Source organism: Procambarus clarkii, chromosome 23 (genome assembly GCF_040958095.1).
Source record: "Procambarus clarkii isolate CNS0578487 chromosome 23, FALCON_Pclarkii_2.0, whole genome shotgun sequence".
Classification (NCBI taxonomy): domain Eukaryota; kingdom Metazoa; phylum Arthropoda; class Malacostraca; order Decapoda; family Cambaridae; genus Procambarus; species Procambarus clarkii.
This window is the reverse complement of record NC_091172.1, coordinates 35,176,917-35,199,843: the sequence shown is the minus strand read 5'-3', so window position 1 is coordinate 35,199,843 and position 22,927 is coordinate 35,176,917. Positions and strand designations below refer to the sequence as shown.

Sequence of the window (22,927 nt, the reverse complement as noted above, 5' to 3'; positions counted from 1 at the left end):
ACAGTCTTAATGAGCTGGTTACTACATCTGTAATGGGTTCGAGACCGATCACCAGTCTCTAAATTAAACAACTTGGTACATTAATTGTGATTCTTTATCATCCTTAATTGCGCTCAACTCTTTAAAACATAATTGTAACATACTCATTTCTTCTTCTTAATTGTAACATTTCTTACTATTATTCATGAACTTGAGTATGGGATTCAAATCATGCTATTAAATACTCTTTGCGTAGACTACAGAGGTTAGGCTACAAAATGGAGCTTTCACTGTTGTCAGTAACTTCCTTTTCATGCCATGGTCATTTTTTTTTTTTATTATTTTCTAAGGTCTATCACCAAATGTGACATAATAGCAATACCCAGAAAAATACATAGGTCAAAAAATACATTTTATTGCCAAGGAGACATTGTCTGAACTTTGGACAATATTTAATGATCGTGAATTAAATTATATGTTAGTAGTATAGTATCAGTTTGAGAGTAACGGTAACATGGTTTTCCCACTGATAGGGGACAGAAAGCCTGTTTGGCATATCCAGGTCCCCATAAGCTGGCTTTTCCCAGGATGCGACCTATAACAGTCGCCTAACTGCCAGGTTAGGTTCATTTACCAATTTACTGGTAAGTGAGCAGAGGTACCAGGCGTAAGGAAACATGCCAGAGAACCGAATTCTGGTCCCTTTCGTTTTTAGCCAATTGCGCCATCCACTTTTAAATAAATAAATACAAAATGTTCAAAATTATAAATAATACAAGTTGGTTATGCACGGCTTGTAAAAAATAGGTTTAAAAATGTTATATCACAGAAAGGAATTAAAAGGTTCACTATGTACAAAGTAATGCACTAAAATATGGACTGTCACAATGCTATGGAAACTTCTTTGGTATTACATTTGTGCTCAGGAAAGTAAGCCGAGTTTGTGTACGCCTGTGGGTGCTCCGCTACCTCGTCTACACTGTCGGGGGAGGATGTCTGAGGGCTGCCACTAGGCTCTTCGGTAGTAGCATACGCTTCTGGGCCTATTAGAGATAGGATCACGGGAAGGAGAACAAGTCCATAGTAAAGACCTAATATGGATGTTGCTACAAATACTTTAAAGAAAGTCGTAAACACATGGGACGAGGACCCAGCGAGGAGGACGAAGGAGAGGAGTGTTGAGAGCCCACCCTGCAGGACAGCGGGGCCTACATTTTCCAGAGCCACGTGGACTCTTTCCTTTTTGTCGAGGACATGGCGTGTGGCCAGGAAGGCATGGGCCACATGTGCTGCGTAGTCCACACTCAGCCCGATGGCGAGGACAATAGCGATGCAGGAAACAGTGTCGACAGTAAGACCCCACGCCCAGATGGTGCCCGACACCCCAGTGACTGTGGCAGCTACGCACCCTAGCACGAGCATGGCAGCGGAGAGTGACGCCAGGAGCAGGAGTGTGACGATACCCACCACTAACCCAGCTAGTAAAATGTTCCTCCACAATTCGTACCCGATTATTTGATTAGTTTCCCATATGCTGTAAGCCTCGGCCCACGCAGCCCTGTAGCCGCCAACTGGTATGTCATGCCAGTATGGTCTTTACAGTTTCTAAGGCTGTGGCTTGTTCTGCTGGAGAGTTTGCTGGCCGATGGGTGAATTCAATTCTAAATGAACTGATAGGAGGAGCTGGGTATTTACATTCAAGAACGCCGTCCAGAGTGAAGTCATTGCGATAGGAGGCCCCCGACGAGGACTGGAGGAAGACGGAGAGCGTGTCTTGTAGTAAGGTGTCCGTAAGAGTAGTGTTCAGTAACTCTGGTATAAAGGACATATACTCGTCCAGCGCCGTAAACCAAGCGTTCACTGAGCTTATCACTTTGCTTTCCGTCAGAGAATTTATGAGATGATTTAGGTTACTTAACTCATCTGGTAAGGTAACGTTGGAGAAGTATATATAGCCACGCTCTCCTGCTCCAGGGAAGTGTTTTGTGGAGACTTCAAACATTTCATACAGATAAGATGAGCGCGGTATGAACCACATTGGGTTAAACTCCTGGTGCAGGTTCATAGTAGCCCAGACTGAGGAGGCCAAGAGGCAGCTCGAACATACTAGGATTAAGACGCGAACTGGAGTCCACAAAATAAATGGACAGAAGACATATTTGAAGGCGTCTGATAGCAAGTCCCTCTTGCTGCAGCCCCACGGTTTCCAGTTTTTGTGTGTTATGCACCACAGAAAACCATTTTTATTTTTTTCCATTCGTTTTTCATCTTGCACCAGCCACGCTAAGAAAAAAGTAGCTTGCAGTACATACACTGCAAATATGCCGACGGCAGCGTACAGACAGAAAGACCGCAAGGCAGGCAAGTCTGTTGACGCTCCTACGGCAAAGGCAGTCACATCAGTCAGTGAGGTGACAGTGATGGCTACGCCCGCATGACGCATTGTTCGACCAGCGCGTTCTATATGATTTCCAGAGATAGGTTTATGTCGGCCAGCTGCCTCCCATGCTGCCATGATGACGAACATGTCGTCCACGCCCAATCCCACCAAGAGAATCGGCAGAATGGAGTTAACCGGGCAGTAGGGAACACCGAAGAATGAGCATACACCATAAGACACCGCCACGGCCTGCCCTACACTGAACATTCCCAGGAAAGCTAGCATTGGGCGTTGTTGAACAAGATTTCTTCGTCCCAATGTCAGGTTTACAAAGATGCACATCATCATAAAGCCGACGGCCAACCACTGAACATCACCCCAAATATTATCGTCACTAACACTGCCGAAGCTACTGGCGGCCTGCGCATACACAAGAATGTCCTTTGGTCGAGAGGTGTCGTTAAGAACGGTGTCCACCCACGCCTTCTCCCAGGTAAAGCCAGCCGTGTCGACCAGCTCCCCGCTACCCTGGTCCACTACGATGTTCCCTTGGTCGAGGGCGGTCTGGTTCACTACCGTCACCCACATATGCATGGCAGCTCTGGCACCCACCACTCGCCCCGCCTCGTCATATGTGACGCTGCCAAGGTAACTAGTAAAGTTCACTTTGTAACCGAAGACTTCGCTCAGTCGTGCCGAATTGACATCTTCTACCACTTGCTCATCTGTTAGGTTCCTGATAATATTCTCATTCAGACCCCACACTTCGAGCAGGCTGGTTTCAAGACACATCTTGGGTAGGCTTATAACACTATCGCAGTACTGATCACGGGGAAGTTTAAGGCTCAAGTCTTCTGTTATAGTTTGAAATAGATCCCGGCGTCGTCGTCGGAACTGCAGAACCCCGTACTCAAAATCTGAATCGTCTTCTTTTGGTGGCTCGTCATCCATAGGCAGAGAGGGAACACGGGCGCAGAGAGCATCCCAGGAGGTGTGGTTCACCCCGACGGCGATGTGCTTGACGCGGGAGTGCAGGCGCCACATCTCCTGTACTGCTCGGGCCGTCAGTATATTGTCTGCCTCCCACACAGCCAGGTGACGCCGGAACGTGCTAGGGAAGTTCACTGACTGCCAGTTCATTACCTGAGGACACATACAAGACCAGCTCAGTCTTAGGCTGCATATTTCATAACATACTTTTATTATAAAGGTCCCTGTGAATATGCTCATGTGGTTACAACCAAAAGTAACGTCTGGAAAGAGAAGTCACGAGCGCAATATTTAAGCAATCCGCACACACATACATACATATATGAAAAACTCACACCCCAAAAGTAACTCGAACCCATACTGCCAGGAGCACTCTGCTGGCGTACAGGATCCCTTAACCGCTCGACCAACACGACCGGACAAAAGAGGATGGTAGCCGAGGCTATTTCCATCCCCCCCGCCGGCACTCGGTTGGTAATCTTGGGCATGGTATTTTATCAAATCGCCTCATTCTTTGGGGCACATGTGAGGAACACAAATGTGAACAAACCTGAATGGTTCCCAGGACTATATGCAACTGAAAACTCTCACCCCAGAAGTGACTCGAACCCATACTGCCAGGAGCACTCTGCTGGGATACAGGATCCTTTAACCGCTCGACCAACACGACCGGACAAAAGAGGATGGTAGCCGAGGCTATTTCCATCCCCCCGCCGGCACTCGGTTGGTAATCTTGGGCATAGTATTTTATCAAATCACTTCATTGCATATAGTCCTGGGGACCATTCAGGCTTATTCACATTTGTGTTCCTTACGTGTGCCCCAAAGAATGAGGTGATTTGATAAAATACCATGCCCAAGATGGTGTAGTGGTAAGACACTCGCCTGGCGTTCCGCGAGTGCTTTGTCATGGGTTCGTATCCTGGCCGGGGAGGATTTACTGGGCGCAAATCCTTAACTGTAGCCTCTGTTTAACTCAACAGTAAAATGTGTACTTGGTTGTAACAACGATTCTTCGCGGCGGGGATCGTATTCCAGGGACCTGCCCGAAACGCTACGCGTACTAGTGGCTGTACAAGAATGTAACAACTCTTGTATATATCTCAAAAAAAAAAAAAAAAAAAAAAATATATATATATATATATATGTATATATATATATATATATATATATATATATATATATATATATATATATATATATCAGGTAAGATGAAAGGGTACATTGTAGCAAGGTTTTATATCAACTAATAACTACAATATAAATTGACAGAGGTAAATGCACTGGTAAGGATATGTCTTAAGTTCTGATATTGGGAGAGTGGGTAGTACAAGATACAGTGTGAGTTTGCAGCACAAGGTAGGGCACTATGAGGATGAAATTATGTACTTTTTGGTTTTACTTTTGAATAAGGCTTAGGTTGGACAATTTGTTAATTCATCAGGGAGTGAGTTCCATAGACTAAATGCTATTATTTGCATGGAGTGTTTGCACAGATTTAGTTTGACTCTGGGGTTATCAGAGATATTTATTTCTGTTGTGGTGCTCATGGGTTCTATTACATCTGTCAAGGAAAAGTTTCAGATCAAGATTAGCAAATAGGAACAAGGTTTTGTACCTGTAGATAGCACATGAGAGTGTGTGGAGTGAGTGTATGTTTTGCATGTTAGGGGACTTAAACAAAGGGGCTGTGTGTTGTCTGAATACAGAGTTTGTTATAGTTCTGATAGCAAATTTTTGTTGAGTGATGATAGGCTTGAGGTTATTTGCAGTGGTTGAACCTCCATGCACAGATACCGTAAGATAGGGATAGATTAGTGCGTAGTATAATAAGAGGAGAGAAGAGTGGGGAACAGAATGTCTGATTTTAGAAAGTATATCGACCGTTTTTTTATATTTTTTGGATATGTGTTGTATGTGGGGGCTGAAGGTCAGTTTCTTGTCTTTTTTTTTGGTTTTTGTTTACAGGGATATTCCTGCGCGGGTCCTAAGCCTCTGGCTGGCCCACTGGGCGGGCCCTAAGCCTCTGGCTGGCCCACTGGGCGGGTCCTAAGCCTCTGGCTGGCCCACTGGGCGGGTCCTAAGCCTCTGGCTGGCCCACTGGGCGGGCCCTAAGCCTCTGGCTGGCCCACTGGGCGGGTCCTAAGCCTCTGGCTGGCCCACTGGGCGGGTCCTAAGCCTCTGGCTGGCCCACTGGGCGGGTCCTAAGCCTCTGGCTGGCCCACTGGGCGGGTCCTAAGCCTCTGGCTGGCCCACTGGGCGGGCCCTAAGCCTCTGGCTGGCCCACTGGGCGGGCCCTAAGCCTCTGGCTGGCCCACTGGGCGGGCCCTAAGCCTCTGGCTGGCCCACTGGGCGGGCCCTAAGCCTCTGGCTGGCCCACTGGGCGGGTCCTAAGCCTCTGGCTGGCCCACTGGGCGGGCCCTAAGCCTCTGGCTGGCCCACTGGGCGGGTCCTAAGCCTCTGGCTGGCCCACTGGGCGGGTCCTAAGCCTCTGGCTGGCCCACTGGGCGGGCCCTAAGCCTCTGGCTGGCCCACTGCGCGGGTCCTAAGCCTCTGGCTGACCCACTGCGCGGGCCCTAAGCCTCTGGCTGGCCCACTGCGCGGGCCCTAAGCCTCTGGCTGGCCCACTAAGTGTTGCTTGTTTCTGTTTTACTTGGGCGGAGTATGAGTATTTATGACTCGTATGGTCGCTTCAGTAAGATTTTGTCCCATGTGTTTAACAACTTCTGCTCTGTTGAATCTAAGTTGAAATCTTAATGGGTTTGTAACTGTGCACTGTGTTAGATAATGTTCCTGTGGTCTGTTGTGGCTGTAACTGTGCACTGTGTTAGATAATGTTCCAGTGGTCTGTTGTGGCTGTAACTGTGCACTGTGTTAGATAATGTTCCAGTGGTCTGTTGTGGCTGTAACTGTGCACTGTGTTAGATAATGTTCCAGTGGTCTGTTGTGGCTGTAACTGTGCACTGTGTTAGATAATGTTCCAGTGATCTGTTGTGGCTGTAACTGTGCACTGTGTTAGATAATGTTCCAGTGATCTGTTGTGGCTGTAACTGTGCACTGTGTTAGATAATGTTCCAGTGGTCTGTTGTGGCTGTAACTGTGCACTGTGTTAGATAATGTTCTAGTGGCCTGTTGGGGCTGTAACTGTGCACAGTGTTAGATAATGTTCCAGTGGTCTGTTGTGGCTGTAACTGTGCACTGTGTTAGATAATGTTCCAGTGGTCTGTTGGGGCTGTAACTGTGCACTGTGTTAGATAATGTTCCAGTGGTCTGTTGTGGCTGTAACTGTGCACTGTGTTAGATAATGTTCCAGTGGTCTGTTGTGGCTGTAACTGTGCACTGTGTTAGATAATGTTCCAGTGATCTGTTGTGGCTGTAACTGTGCACTGTGTTAGATAATGTTCCAGTGATCTGTTGTGGCTGTAACTGTGCACTGTGTTAGATAATGTTCTAGTGGCCTGTTGGGGCTGTAACTGTGCACAGTGTTAGATAATGTTCCAGTGGTCTGTTGTGGCTGTAACTGTGCACTGTGTTAGATAATGTTCCAGTGGTCTGTTGGGGCTGTAACTGTGCACTGTGTTAGATAATGTTCCAGTGGTCTGTTGTGGCTGTAACTGTGCACTGTGTTAGATAATGTTCCAGTGGTCTGTTGTGGCTGTAACTGTGCACTGTGTTAGATAATGTTCCAGTGGTCTGTTGTGGCTGTAACTGTGCACTGTGTTAGATAATGTTCCAGTGGTCTGTTGTGGCTGTAACTGTGCACTGTGTTAGATAATGTTCCAGTGGTCTGTTGTGGCTGTAACTGTGCACTGTGTTAGATAATGTTCCAGTGGTCTGTTGTGGCTGTAACTGTGCACTGTGTTAGATAATGTTCCAGTGGTCTGTTGTGGCTGTAACTGTGCACTGTGTTAGATAATGTTCCAGTGGTCTGTTGTGGCTGTAACTGTGCACTGTTAGATAATGTTCCAGTGGTCTGTTGTGTGTGTAACTGTGCACTGTGTTAGATAATGTTCCAGTGGTCTGTTGTGGCTGTAACTGTGCACTGTGTTAGATAATGCTCCAGTGGTCTGTCGGGCATTTCTCCACAGTGCTATTCTTGTCTATGTATAGACCAAGGAACTTCCCCTCATTTTCATTGGTAATGTTAACATTGTGTATCTGAAGTTGAATTTGCTTTTAAGATTTACTACCAAATAAAATGTAGTAGGTCTTTTCTATGTTTAGTGTGAGTTTGTTGGTTGACATCCACTAGTGGTCATTTTTTAATTCATTATTATCAATAATATTTAGTGTGTGAGGGGTTGGGGTCAGAATAGATGAAGGTAGTATCGCAAGCAAATTAGTATAGGTTTAAGAATGTTAGAAACATTTGGTAAATCATTGATATATATATATATAAGAAATAAGAGAGGTCCTAAGAGGACTTGGGATAGAGGAGAGGGCCTATTTAATAACCCGCGATGATTCAAAAACTTGAAGTCCAATTCCAAAAGTGGCTTTGCGATGATGTATGCAACACTTTTATGCATATATATTACATTGAAACTATCCACAGTACAGCATTAATATGATTAAATGCACCAAAGTTGTTACAAGACCTTGTGCACTTTGTAAATGAAGATATAATCGGATTGAATATCTTTATGACACAATGTGAACATTTGACTTCTTGACTAATTCAATTTCAATTTCTTTCTTTATTATGATCCCATACCCATCCCGTGGGAGGTGGTGGAAAGGGTTACAGAGGTACATAATTAGTTCAAGAACTGAACCCTCTAGTTCGTTTAGCGAAAGCAAGTAACAATCTTTTGAAGCAAGTTACACAATTATTAATGTTATATATACATGTACATATACATACATTTACACAAATACATATACACATACACACACACACACACTCTCTCTCTCTCTCTCTCCACTCACCCCCTCTCTTGCCCTCCTCCTGACAAATTCCTATCACAGCATAACAGGAACAAGCATGATGGCCAGAGGAAACAGAGGAACAGGGAAAAGTCAAGGTGATGAAATGAAGGAAATGTTCGCCCAGTTTGTGGAGAATATCAAGAGTGAGATGCAGAAAATGATGTAGGAAATGAAGAATGAAATAAGCAACCTGAAAAGAGAGCTAACAGCAGCAAAAGAGGAGATTAGAGCCCTCAAAGAGAACAGTGTTGATGCTGAGACTCAGATAATCATCCAGGGGGAAGGTGGAAATAGTATACTGGAAGAGAAGGCCAATATAAAAGCAACATTTGCAGAAATGCTAAAAAATAACTCTGAAGTAATGTCCACAATGATGGAGGTGGCCATGAAAGCAGCCACCTCATAGGAAGCGGCACACTCCACTAGCCAGCTGCTGGAAAGAAAAATATCAGTGGTAGCTGTGGGTATTAAAGAGCAGGAAGGCTCCAACAGGACAGAGAGGAAGGATAAGGACACCGCAGCAGTGAATGAAATACTGAAGACACTAGAGATGGAAGGGGCTGAGCATAGAATTGAGAAGGTTTTCAGGCTAGGCTGGTACAACAAAGACCGAGATCGTGTGTTAAAGATAGTGTTTGCAAACGAGAACACAAAGGAGTAGATTCTAACAAGGAAAAGCTGCCTGCAACATGTGGGAGATTTAAAAAAAGTATTCCTCCAGAGGGACATGACGAGGGAGGAAAGAGCTATGGCGGCAGAAGCAAGGAAGAGGCACAGGGCGAGAGGGGGAAATCAGGAACTCACAGCTCCCAACACAACATCCCCAGAGGTGAGAGGGGGGGGGGGGAACTCACAACCAGCTACCCAGTAACACCAGAGGGGAGGGCAACCCCACCACCCTCCTCTGCATAGAAAACCCCCTCTACCCCAAACCCTCCCAGCCCCAACTCAAATGCACAGCCAAATCTCCCTACCCCCACACCCCATTCCCACCCTGCTACCCCTCCCCTCCTCCCGCCATGTCCCCACTTCCCCCTTTTCCTTCCAGTCCTCCCTCCTTCATCCCATACCCTCCCTGTTCCCCCCCTTCACTTGACCCCCCGCCCCTCACCCCAGTATCCTCTGAGACCCTGTTATCCACTTCACAAATCCTCACACCCATGGAACAGCTTCCCCCACCAGCAGAACACTCACCAAGGAGGCGATTTGAGAAGGGACAGAAGAAAGTGAGCCTCAGGGCAATGTACACTAACATAGATGGAATTACAAACAAAGCAAATGAGCTTGGAGAATGGGTACTAGAGGAAAACACAGACATAATAGCACTCACAGGAAACAAAGCTAACGAAAACCATAACAATTGCAGTGTTCCCACAGGAATATTATGTTATGAGGAAAGAGAGAGAAGGAAGAGGCGGTGGTGGTGGTGGTGTAGCTCTGCTGGTAAGAAAGGGCTGGGACTTTGAGGAGATGGTTATTCAGGGTTGTGAGGGTTTCAGTGACTACATAGCAGGTACCATAACAACTGGAGGACAAAAAATTATAGTCGTAGTCATATATAATCCACCACCAAATGACAGAAGACCCAGACTAGTAATATGATAGAAACAACATGGCCACCAATAACATAATAGAGGGAGCAGCTTTTGTTGCTAGCAGGAATGGATCTGGACTACTTATCATGGGTGTCTTCAACCATAGGAAAATAGACTGGGAGAACAGGGATCCGCATGGAGAGCTAAGCTGCTGGACGTGGCAACAAGACACTTTCTAAGCCAGCACATCAAGGAACCAACAAGAATGAGAGGAGAAGATGAGCCAGCCATGCTCGATCTGATATTTACCCTAAATGAATGGGATATAAGGGATGTTAAGATGGAAGCACCATTGGGAAATGAGTACCAAAGTATATTAAACTTTGAGTACCTGGTACAGCTAGGAATTTTCTACCCCAAAAAAGATCTAGGAAACAAAAGGCTGGTTTACCGAAAAGGGAAATATGATGAGATGAGACGTTTCCTAAGGGAAATACCTTGGGACAAAGACCTCAGAGCTAAGTCTGTACAAGATATGATGGACTATGTTACCCAAAAGTGTCAGGAGGCAGTAAACAGGTTCATCCCGTCCCAAAGGGAAAAATCCGAGAAGCAACAGAAGAATCCATGGTATAATAGGGCATGTATGGAAGCAGAGAGACTGAACAATAGGGCGTGGAGGAACTTCCAGAATAACAGAACACCAGAAAGCAAAAAGAGATACCAGAGCACCAGAAATGAGTATGTTAGGGTGAGAAGAGAAGCAGAGAAAAGTTATGAAAATGATTTAGCAAACAAAGCCAAGACTGAACCAAAGCTACTCCACTACTACCAGCTACTCTGGTGTATACAGCTCCAGCATGGAGTCCATATCTAGTCAAGGATAAAACCAAACTGGAAAAGGTTCAAAGGTTTGCCACGAGACTAGCACCCGAGCTGAGAGGTATGAGCTACGAGGAGAGACTACGGGAATTAAACCTCACTTCACTGGAAGACAGAAGAGTTAGGGGGGACATGATCACCGCATTCAAGATTCTCAAGGGAATTGATAGGGTACTGGAAGTGATGTGGTGGAGGCTGACTCCATACCCAGCTTCAAGTGTAGATATGATAGAGCCCAATAGGCTCAGGAACCTGTACACCTGTTGATTGACGGTTGAGAGGCGGGACCAAAGAGTCAGAGCTCAACCCCCGATCAGTCCAGCAACCAGGAGGCCTGGTCGACGACCGGGCCGCGGGGACGCTAAGCCCCGGAAGCACCTCAAGGTAAGGCAAGCACAATTAGGTGAGTACATTCGATACTTTTTTAATATCACATCTGTTCATCCAGCAGTAAATAGGAAAAATGGAATTATCAAGGGAAAGCGCCAAGCCATTACGACTATACAGTACTAGGAAGAGGTCAGGATAAGACGGCGGGACGGGGGAAAGGAATGGTGCCCAACCACTTGGACAGTCCGGGATTGAACGTCGACCTGCATGAAGCGAGACCATCGCTTTACTATCCAGCCCAACAGCCAGCAGTAAACAACGAGCCAGCAGTAAACAACGAGCCAGCAGTAAACAACGAGCCAGCAGTAAACAACGAGCCAGCAGTAAACAACGAGCCAGCAGTAAACAAAGAGCCAGCAGTAAACAAAGAGCCAGCAGTAAACAAAGAGCCAGCAGTAAACAAAGAGCCAGCAGTAAACAAAGAGCCAGCAGTAAATAGGAAACAGGGAGTTAGGAAATTGTGGGGTTGTATCCTGGGCAAGGCCAGGAGGTGGGCGGGGGGCTCGATAAGTTGAGGCTTCCTGTTCTTGACAGGATAAACATAGAAACCAATAATAAACTAGTAAATAATTCGTGAGCAATGAAATAATCTACAAGTTCAAGTCCGTTAACTTCATTTATACTGCAACTGGCTTACATAAACTTACTTTAATGTATTCCGAGTCCTGAGGGATCCACAGTCGATAAGGACGAAGTTCTGTGGAGAAGTTGAGGGCCCCCAGTGCGCAGACTGCAGACACCAGGACGCAGAGAGCAGCCACCGCTGTTGGATGTGCCGCGACACGGGCGCCGTGGCCCTCGAACACCTCCTCCAGGCCCCGCGTCACCCACCTGCTCACCCGGCTCAGACAACTGCTAGAAACACACGGGTGTTAGCTGTTATTTGGCCATATATGTTCTTGGTTGATCTTGTATATATGTGAGTGTATGTATGTATAGCCTCACACAAGTCTGCATGCGGAATGGTCTGAGATAAGGGATGGACATAGGCTGATCGGGGTAGGCCCAAGTAAAATGCTTTAAGAAATATTAGAAGTTATTGAGACACACCCTCATCCGATTTTCTTGGAGTCAATATGGGTTATGATTCACCAAGAACTATTTTGTGTTCATAAAATAATATTTTATGATAGACCCTTACAGTGGTTGTTGTTGTAGATTCAGCTACTCGGAAAAAAAGTTCCAAGTAGCACGGGCTATGGTGAGCCCGTAGTGGACTTACCTGGCACAGGAGCTCGGCTGTAACTCCCTTACAGTGGTCCCACTGCTTCTTAATATACTTTCTGAGAAAAAGGGAAGAGGGGTGAAGAGGGGTGAAGTGGGGGGGGGGTGAAAGAGGGATAAGAAAAGGTGAATGGTAGAAGAGAAGTGAAAGGGAGAGACGAGTCCTTCAGGGGTCAAGAGTTTTCTGATACATGCTGGCTTGGGGATCATTCAAGCTTGACGGATATATATATATATGTCGTACCTAGTAGCCAGAACTCACTTCTCAGCCTACTATGCAAGGCCTGATTTGCCTAATAAGCTAAGTTTTCATGAATTAATTGTTTTTCGACAATCTAACCTACCTAACCTAACCTAACCTAACTTTTTCGGCTACCTAACCCAACCTAACCTATAAAGATAGGTTAGGTTAGGTTAGGTAGGGTTGGTTAGGTTCGGTCATATATCTACGTTAATTTTAACTCCAATAAAAAAAAAATTACCTCATACATAATGAAATGGGTAGCTTTATCATTTCATAAGAAAAAAATTAGAGAGAATATATTAATTCAGGAAAACTTGGCTTATTAGGCAAATCGGGCCTTGAATAGTAGGCCGAAAAGTGCGTTCTGGCTACTAGGTACGACATATATATATATATATATATATATATATATATATATATATATATATATATATATATATATATATATATATATATATATATATATATATATATAATATATATAACTGAAAACTCACACCCCAGATATATATATATATATATATATATATAATTCATCAAGGGATATTCTTGTATTTAAGGACTCTCGTCCTAAACGTCATGTTAAACGCCCTACGCGATTTAATGATTAATTGTGTTCCTATGTAATGCAAAGTATTTACTTGTTATGCAAAACTAAATTTAATATTGTTTGAATAATGCAGATCTCTCATTCAATATTTTGTAACTTAGTATTACAGTTTCTTTCATTTTTGTTTAACATTGCATTTGTATTTTCAACATTGAAATCCCTTGTGGTAAAGATTAAGTGGTTTAAATTCTTTGTGTGCTTAATTAATGTTAAATGTATGCAATATCTCTTGATATGTTAATAACTTACTTTGTGTCAATAACTTTGTTTTGTGCTACAAGCATGGTAGACATCCTGTATTCATTCTTTTTAAAGAAAGGGAGGGATGTCATGTTCATAGAAAACGGTACCATCCGTTTGTATGTGCTGCGGCTCGGACGCCGAGCAGAGGTAAACAAGAAAGCGTACGGGACGCTACCAGCTTGGAAGCAGCTAGTCATGTAATCTTTTAGTAAGTATTAAAGTCAGTAACCAAGCAATGGCTTTATATCAACCCTACAACCAAGACTTCCTCAGCAACAGATGAGGAAGTATATGTAAGTATACTGATGAGGAAGTATAAGCAACATATTTATGCCCGAAACGCTTTGCGTAATAGTGGCTTTAGGCATTGTATGTACTAGCTCTACCTATAAGTCAACCAATCTTTGTAAAAATTTATTGTATGTATGTACCTTCACCTAAATAAACATTTTATTTTATTTTAACACACAAACACCACACCTGCGTGCACGGGGGGGGGGGGATGTGATTGTGTGTGTGTGTGTGTGTGTGTGTGTGTGTGTGTGTGTGTGTGTGTGTGTGTGTGTGTGTGTGTGTGTGTGTGTGTGTGTGTGTGTGTGTGCGGTGTGGGTGTTTCTTCCTGGCTCCTGCGTGGGACTGTTCTGGTTTGAGAGTAATCTTGTTCTCTTTATGTGCTTGTTTATCATTTGTTGAGTGCTCTTCGGGTTGCTTGGCTATCAGTGCCTGTTTATGTTTTGGTTATTTTGTGCTTGTATATGTCATTCTGTGCCCTTATGTCATGTGGCTGTGTATTGTGTGTCCGACACTTTGATTGTACTACGTGTTGTGTCTTGCTGTAGGCCCCTCAGGCCGGTCACTATGTGCCTTGTTTGTTTCATTTTGGTTTTGTCTGTTTTATTGTGTTTATGCGCATACTTTCCCTGTGACTATATCAATATTTATAAATATATTGTATTGTACTGTTGTTCTTTATTTACTGTCTTGCATTGTGTTTTGTGTTTATTGTTATGTTTTTGTTGTCGGCCCTTCAGGCCGGTATTTTGTGTATTTGTGTATTTGTACTTTTGTGCTTTGTGGTTTTGTTATTTGTGATTTTGTGTTCTGTTTGTTTTGTTCTAGTTTTATTGTACTGTTACGAATGCTTGCATGTAAACCTGTCATTACCCTCATGTCTTGTTCTGTTGTTCTTTATGTACTGTCTTGAATTGTGTTTTGTGTTTATTGTTATGTTTCTGTTGTCGGCCCTTCAGGCCGGTATTTTGTGTTTTTGTAATTTTGTACTTTTGTGCTTGGGTGTTTGTGGTTTGTGATTTTGTGCTCTGCTTGTTTGTTCTCGTTTTATTGTACTTATACGCATGCTTGCATGTAAAAAAAAAAATGTATATAAAAACCTGCTCGGATGCGAAAGGAACAGTTGTGTGAAAATATCAAAGCAATCGGAGAAGAACTTTCGGAGATTAGCGATTTTGAACAACGAACATTTCCATTTTTATTTATATAGATTTGCACAATACTAGGTTTCTAGGTTTATTTAAAACCTTCATTATCAGGCGCTCTGGAAAATTGATAGTACAAAACCTGTTTTTTTTTAATAAACAGTCCATATTTTGCACATCCCGCTCATAGTCGCTATGGGTACTATCACTGACAGGAGACAGGTTATAAAATATGACCAATGGCGTGTACAAATTAACCAATGACCTGATGGTCGTTATGCGAATATAGCCCATTGTTTTTGAATAGAATATTCTTCGGAAACATTGACCTAAATAAGTTTCTAAATAAAAGACGCTTCAAAATGTTATGTAAATTAATATAAAATTGCTCATGTTGGTGAATTATGTGTAATATTTGTAGAAGCCCAGATATAAAAATAAGTTGCAAGTGAGTGTGTTGTGAGGCTGCTGAGTGTGTTGTGAGGCTGCTGAGTGTGTTGTGAGGCTGCTGAGTGTGTTGTGAGGCTGCTGAGTGCGCCAAAATTTAGCCTCTGAATCTCGCGGTTTAATATTAAACCTTTCGCGCGACGCTTTGAACCTTGCGCTCAAGTAGGTCGCAGTCATTATGGCTTTTGTGTAAGTCCACGTAACAATTTATCTTAGTTTATGTTTTATATTTCATATAAATCTGTTAAAAAATGTTGTATTACTGAGCAAATAGATAACCATATTGATGTATTGTTAATGACATTGTTACTAACTAAATAGTAACGTTAAATATTAAATAAATAATTTTTAGTTTTATATTACAAGTAAATAAACATAATACTTATGATACTTCTACTACTACTAAAATAACAACTGTAACATAACTGCCACTATTTCCATCATAAAAATAGTGATAATAATACTTATAATATCAGGAGATAAGAGAGAAAGCAAAGTGCTAACCATGACATGTGGTGAAAGACCAAGATGAAAGTAAGTTTTACACAATAGGTACTTACGCCTGTCAAGGCTTGATCAAACAGGCTTCGTTAGCGGCAGGTCATCTATAGTTACATGTCTATAGATACATGACTCTCACCTTCATGTTTCGCTGCATATTGTCAGTAGTTAGAATGTAAGCAAATGCTGATTTGTAATATCTTTTACCTGTCTCGCTTGTTGCTGCTTGTAGGTTTAGAGTCCGAGTCCACTTCTGCTGGGGTTGACTTCGCGGTCACTGCCGTCACCTGCGTGTTGTCTGCTGGGGTTGACTTCGCGGTCACCAGCGCGCTGTCTGCGTTGTTGGCGTTATCCGACGCTAGGGTGTCCAGGCGTTTTCTCCTGAGTGTTGGGGTCGTCTGTGACCACAATGTGATCGCCAGCGACGGCGCCGTCGTCCCCTGAGGTCGATGTCGTGTTGCGCATTGTGTGTGGTGACGGCTGCAAGTATCAGAGAGATTTCGTTCATGGTATTGTCATCAATATTGTTGTTTACCTTCTAAATACAAATCACCACAGTCTGTCTTTCAGGCCTCTACAATCATATCGTCAGCCTCCAACGACACTAAAAGCATACTGACAGCCACCCTTGACAATATAATAATACCTAAAGCCTCCCACAAGACTATAATCGTACTGACAGCCTCAAACGCCTGACTCTACTATCATGCCGACAGCCCCACGATCGTACAATCACACATAGTCTCCCACGACCCTACAATTAGTTGTATTATACTGTATCAGCAGCTCTAGAACTAGCAACAGTTGTATTACCACTGTATCAGCAGCTCTAGAACTAGCAACAGTTGTATTACCACTGTATCAGCAGCTCTAGAACTAGCAACAGTTGTATTACCACTGTATCAACAGCTCTAGAACTAGCAATCAGTTGTATTACACTGTATCAGCACTGTAATACAACTAAAACCAGTGTAAAGTCCTGGTGGGGCTTCGGTTTGGGGTTTCCAGAGCCTTCCAGTGAATTCAATAGTGTTAACCGCAACCCGTCCTCTTACAAATTACGTCACTTTTTTAGCCTGAGTGCGCATACGAGCGAAAAGCGACGTAATGTAAGAGGACGGGTTGCTGGGGGATAGTTAGGTGCAGGTTTGAACATATTGCGTTGTTATTTGGGTCATCAATTTGGAATGAGGCTGCTATTGTTTTGAAATCATAAATGGATGGGGAATTTTTGGGGGAATGATACCTGTAGCATTGCTTGATAATACCAATAACACTTGACAATACCAGTGGCACTGTTGATAACATCAGTGGCACTGTTAACAGTACCAGAGGCACTGTTGACAATGTCAGTGAACATTTTTGCTAGGGACATTCCCAGGTACGGGTCGTTGGCTGCCTCTGGCTGGTTCACTGCGTTAATTACTCCCTCCAGTGTACTTACCTAGTTGCTCTCGCGGGGGTTGAGCTGCTGCTCTTTGGTCCCGCCTTACTGAGTGTGACTCGGAAGCTGGGTGAGTGTGTATGACGCGAATGTTAACTTCAGTAACCTTATGTCCAATGTGATTAACAACATCTTCTGCTTTGTTAAATTTCGGTGAGAGTATTAATACTCTTGTGTTTGTAACTTAACAGTTTGTTAGATAATGTTCCAGTGGTGTCGTGCATTTTTTCACAGCGTTGACATTTCCTCTCTTCTTCTGGAAGCTGTACATGGGTACAACACAAAAATATTGATGATAAAATAATAAAAGCAATTCACTCACAAATGAACACTGTCGAGTAGGCTTCCTAAATTTACGAACAAAGATAAATGCAGCGTCAGTGGGCGCTGAGACGCAGTAAGAGGCCAGAGGGGCACTGGGAAGAAGAAGATTCGATACACTCGTAAGTTCTCAGTGATGGTAACTGAGCCGAGACGGGTTGACACAGCCCGCTCCACACGCCTTCCTGCACCACACTGACGGTGGTGGGCTCTCACGCGCTCACCTGTGGCTCCCCCGCCACGCCCTGCTGCCACCACCCCCCCCCCTGCCACTAGCAGCAACAGCAACAACAACAACTGCAGCAACAACAACCTGCAGCAGCAGCAACAACAACAGCAGCAGTAGCCCGTTTCTCTTGATCTGCCACTACGTATACCACCCCACCTCCAAGCCTAACCAGAAACGTTCGAACCCAAGCCACCCACCTAACCTAGCGAGGCCGATACATAGAAAACGTAGATATCTGTGAGTTGTTTCTTTTCATAGTAGGATGCATTTGTAGCGTTGGTTACCATAAGGTACAAAAATGCTAGTTGAGAGGACAGGTTGCTAGTAGACCTTAACAACTGATCTACACATACGATGGCTATCTTGGCTTACGTCTATGGTCTCAAACTACATATTCGGTCATTTCAGTAAGTTCTTTATTTATGCCTACGACACAGGAAGGCAGTTTCAAGCCGTTGAACCAGGTGGATAGTTAAGTCTCCACCAATAACACGTCACCCTCATCTGACGTCACTGGGTGCCACAGGCACTATGGAGTTAATGAAATCTTGGTCGACATTTATTTTATTTATTTATTTATTTATTTATTTATTTATTATATATACAAGAGTTCTTACATTCTTGTACAGCCACTAGTACGCGTAGGGTGTCGGGCAGATCCTTAATCCTTATGTTCCCTGGAATACGATCCGCCAAATCGTTTAACAATCCAAGTACCCATTTTACTGTTGAGTTAAACAGAGACTACAGTTAAGGATTGACGCCCAGTAAATCCTCCCCGGCCAGGATACGAACCCAGGACATATTGCTCGCGGAACTCCAAGCAAGTGTCTTACCACTACGCCTGAAGGGAAGCAATTAAGTCCTTGAGAAGAAAACGCTCTCAGCATGACTATAGCTCTTGCAAGAGCTATGAGGACAGCAGAGGACGGTACAGCTGCGGCTCACATGAAGCCCTAGCTGTACCGTCCAGTGACAGGACGGTAACTTGTTGGCGTGTATGGAGAGGTGTTAGTAGGAAGGAGCACCGGGTGACGCTGTAGTGTGAGGGACCATATACACCACCGCCTCTTCTCCTTCACCCCCTCTTTACCCCTCCCCGTCACTTATACCCCTCCCCGACACCTCTCCCCCCCACCCCGGCTCCTCTCCTCCAACTCTCACCCTCGCCATGAAAGCAAAAACACGAGACACGTTTCTGATTACTAATCTAATAGGCAGAGATTAATCTGTCAGCAGTTCTAAAACTTTCTTCCTGGGCACCACACGGTGGTTCCAGCCCCCAGTCCAGATGTCTTCCTGGGCACCACACGGTGGTTCCAGCCCCCAGTCCAGATGTCTTCCTGGGCACCACACGGTGGCTCCAGGTCCCAGTCCAGATGTCTTCCCGGGCACCACACGGTGGCTCCAGCTCCCAGTCCAGATGTCTTCCTGGGCACCACACGGTGGCTCCAGCCCCCAGTCCAGATGTCTTCCTGGGCACCACACGGTGACCCCAGCTCCCAGTCCAGATGTCTTCCCGGGCACCACACGGTGGCTCCAGCTCCCAGTCCAGATGTCTTCCTGGGCACCACACGGTGGTTCCAGCCCCCAGTCCAGATGTCTTCCTGGGCACCACACGGTGGCTCCAGGTCCCAGTCCAGATGTATTCCCGGGCACCACACGGTGGCTCCAGCTCCCAGTCCAGATGTCTTCCCGGGCACCACACGGTGGCTCCAGGTCCCAGTCCAGATGTCTTCCCGGGCACCACACGGTGGCTCCAGCTCCCAGTCCAGATGTCTTCCTGGGCACCACACGGTGGCTCCAGCCCCCAGTCCAGATGTCTTCCTGGGCACCACACGGTGACCCCAGCTCCCAGTCCAGATGTCTTCCCGGGCACCACACGGTGGCTCCAGCTCCCAGTCCAGGTGTCTTCCTGGGCACCACACGGTGGCTCCAGCTCCCACAGTCTTGCAAGTCTGGGGCCAGATTCACGAAGCAGTTACGCAAGCACTAACGAACGTGTACATCTTTCCTCAATCTTTGACGGCTTTGTTTACATTGATTAAATAGTTTACAAGCATGAAAACTTGCCAATCAACTGTTGTTATTGTTATAAACAGCCTCCTGGTGCTTCGGAGCTCATTAACTGTTTAATAATTGTAAACAAAGCCGCCAAAGATTGAGAATAGATGTACAGGTTCGTAAGTGCTTGCGTAACTGCTTCGTGAATCTGGCCCCTGGTTTTTGCTGGAGCTCCAGTTAATAATTTTTTGCTACTTTCGTTTAGTGGAAGATGCGTAAGATGTGGTGGAGGTGCGGGTTGATCTTACGGTTTACCGTAGCAAGCCTGTTATCCAAGTGTTCCTGCATCAACACTTAACCTTCTCCAGGACGCAAGAAACAACAGTTCCCTAACTTACAGGTATCTAGTTACTGCTAGGTGAACAGAGGCATCAGGTGAAATTAAACGTACCCAACCGTTTCTGTCCTGTCCAACAGGACAGAGCCCTGTCCTGGGGTTCGAGCACGGAATTCTCGGTTCTGAATCGAGGATGTAGACTATTCTGCTATAGGTGCGTGTGCTTACCTGATTGTGCTTGTTGTTGGGGAGGGTTGTCTCTGGTGCCATCTCTCAGTCACGTGGTGTGCAGGTTGCCCACCCTACTGAGACCTTTCTCATGTATATCTTATTATTCGAGAGAATATGTGTCTGTCCGTTTGTTTGTCAGTCCAAAGATGGAGACCAGACGCTTGGGCCTACCCTCACCCAAATTTGCAGGGGGAAGGGTTTGGGGTACGGGTCGGACACAGGCTAATCGGTGTCCTCAGAATGCAAGATGGAACAGCATGCCGGGGTCACATTCTGACCCCCACGACGAGTTCTGGCATTGTTCGCCAGCTACACATCAAGCTATTTTGAAACCTAAAATTTCAAAACTATTTTTTCTTATAGAACTATATGTCATTATTCACTAATCTCGGGAAAATTTACGAATTCTACTATCCTTACTTTGGCCGTAATAGCATACAACAGACGACCCTTCCCCAGCTCAAAGGCTTTCTCAAGCCTGTTACGGACCCGAGCCCAGCGTCGTAACACGGAGCTGTGACGACCTCGCCATCTGTGAGTCAGCTCCCGAAACCCCCTCCAAATGGACGGCGCCATCTAGTGAGGACAGGATATACCGGCCACAGGGGCTGGTTTCCCGTCTTGATCAGCTAGTAACGTAGCCGCTGCTGACCTCTGGTGAGGTGGCGCTTAGACAGCAACACCATCTATGGAGTGGATAGGTGGACGTTTGTGTCTAAGCCTGTAAGTGAGGTGCCCTAGGGTGTCCCTAGTTCTGATGACGTGTCCGATTACAGAGTCGACCTGGGACTGCTGGATTAGATGATGGGCAGTCTACCCAAGGCAGCCAAAGTCTCTCCACGTGTTTGCTGCAGAAGCTGTGAGTTGCTCCCGGACGAACACTGCTGAGAGTGTTAGCCTGCCTGTGACGTGGCAGAGTTGAGGAATCGTCATACCCGGGGGTTGACTGGTGAAAAAGACTAGCCACTGTGGTGAGGAGAGTGATCTGTGGAATCACACGAGGCTCCTGCCTAGGGCTCGCAACCTTAGTATCGGTCGTGGAGTGGCCTACGCAGCGGAGCTGATTGGATCCTGCCAGCTACAGGCTGGATTTGTGGTTGGAGGCCTCCACGACGGAGCACCCAGTGGGACTGTGATTTGGCTGGCCTGTGGCCAGGGTAGATTCGCCTAGAGAATCGAAGGATTCATCGTGGGCCACAAAGAAGAGAACCAGGGCTACTCATCGTGAGCACCGTGCAACATCCTGAGTCTTCGGAGGAAGACAAGTTATTGTACATAAGTGTAGTTATAGCCCCAGCGAGTGACTGTGAGATATTTATTTATGGTGGTGGAATATATATATATATTTAAATTTAGTGCATTTGTATCCCTTCCCCTTTAATTTACTTGCGTTACGGAACACACCCCTCGAAAGCCACTACTAACTTGGGGCCGGATACCCAAACTCTAATAACATCAGAGAACCCCAGTTGCGACCCAATAGGCCCGTAACAAAGCCCCGCCCCTTTCTCAAGCCCCGCCCCTTTCTCAAGCCCCGCCTCTTTCTTAAGCGTCACCCCTTTCTCAAGCGTCGCCCCTTTCTCAAGCCCCGCCCCTTTCTCAAGCCCCACCTCTTTCTCAAGCCCCGCCCCTTTCTCAAGCCCCGCCTCTTTCTCAAGCCCCGCCTCTTTCTTCAGCCCCGCCTCTTTCTCAAGCGTCGCCCCTTTCTCAAGCGTCGCCCCTTTCTCAAGCCCCGCCCCTTTCTCAAGCCCCGCCTCTTTCTCAAGCCCCACCTCTTTCTCAAGCCCCGCCCCTTTCTCAAGCCCCGCCTCTTTCTCAAGCCCCGCCTCTTTCTCCAGCCCCGCCTCTTTCTCAAGCGTCGCCCCTTTCTCAAGCCCCGCCTCTTTCTCAAGCCCCACCTCTTTCTCAAGCCCCGCCCCTTTCTCAAGCCTCGCCCCTTTCTCAAGTCCCGCCTTTTTCTCAAGCCCCGCCCCTTTCTCAAGACCCTGCCCCTTTTTCAAAGTGGATAACTGCTCCCTTTTATTAATTTTTCACAGTGCCAAGCTCCTCCCACCGGCAGACCACACACACGACAATGGTAGACAGTTCCATACGTACACAGCCCGACCTCATAAGAGCACGTCGCATTTTGACATATAGTTTACCCGAGGCCAAAAACTGCTGTACTATAAAATGATAGAGGCTCGCGAAATTGACATAATGTTTAACTTATAATGATAAATGTGGGATGTAAAGTCATGTGTGAGTGTGTGTGTGTGTGTGTACTCACCTAGTTGTACTCACCAAGTTGTGCTTGCGGGGGTTGAGCTTTAGCTCTTTGGTCCCGCCTCTAAACCGTCAATCAACAGGTGTACTCCAAGACTGGCCTCACGTAGGCAGTGTAAAGCGCCCTAAATGCCACCTTACTTAGGTTTCTGAATGATGTTCTAACTTTTGCCAGTGTAGAGTACGCTGCTGTCGTTATCCTATTTATATGTGCCTCAGGAGATAGATTAGGTGTTACGTCCACACCCAGGTCTCTTTCACGCGTCGTCACAGGTAGGCTGTTCCCCTTCATTGTGTACTGTCCCT

General features: G+C 45.6%; 1 protein-coding gene across 1 annotated transcript; it reads right to left on the bottom strand.

The window, feature by feature from the left end:
- Positions 1–722: 722 nt before the first annotated feature.
- On the bottom strand, positions 723–22,483 carry LOC123764020 (NPC intracellular cholesterol transporter 1). The gene is given in 8 exon segments (XM_069329785.1): positions 723–1,560; positions 1,562–3,502; positions 11,733–11,940; positions 15,998–16,270; positions 17,557–17,827; positions 19,097–19,742; positions 21,796–22,341; positions 22,454–22,483. Coding segments are annotated over 8 exon segments (4,614 nt in total). The 3' UTR covers positions 723–861.
- Between the last annotated feature and the right edge of the window lie 444 nt (positions 22,484–22,927).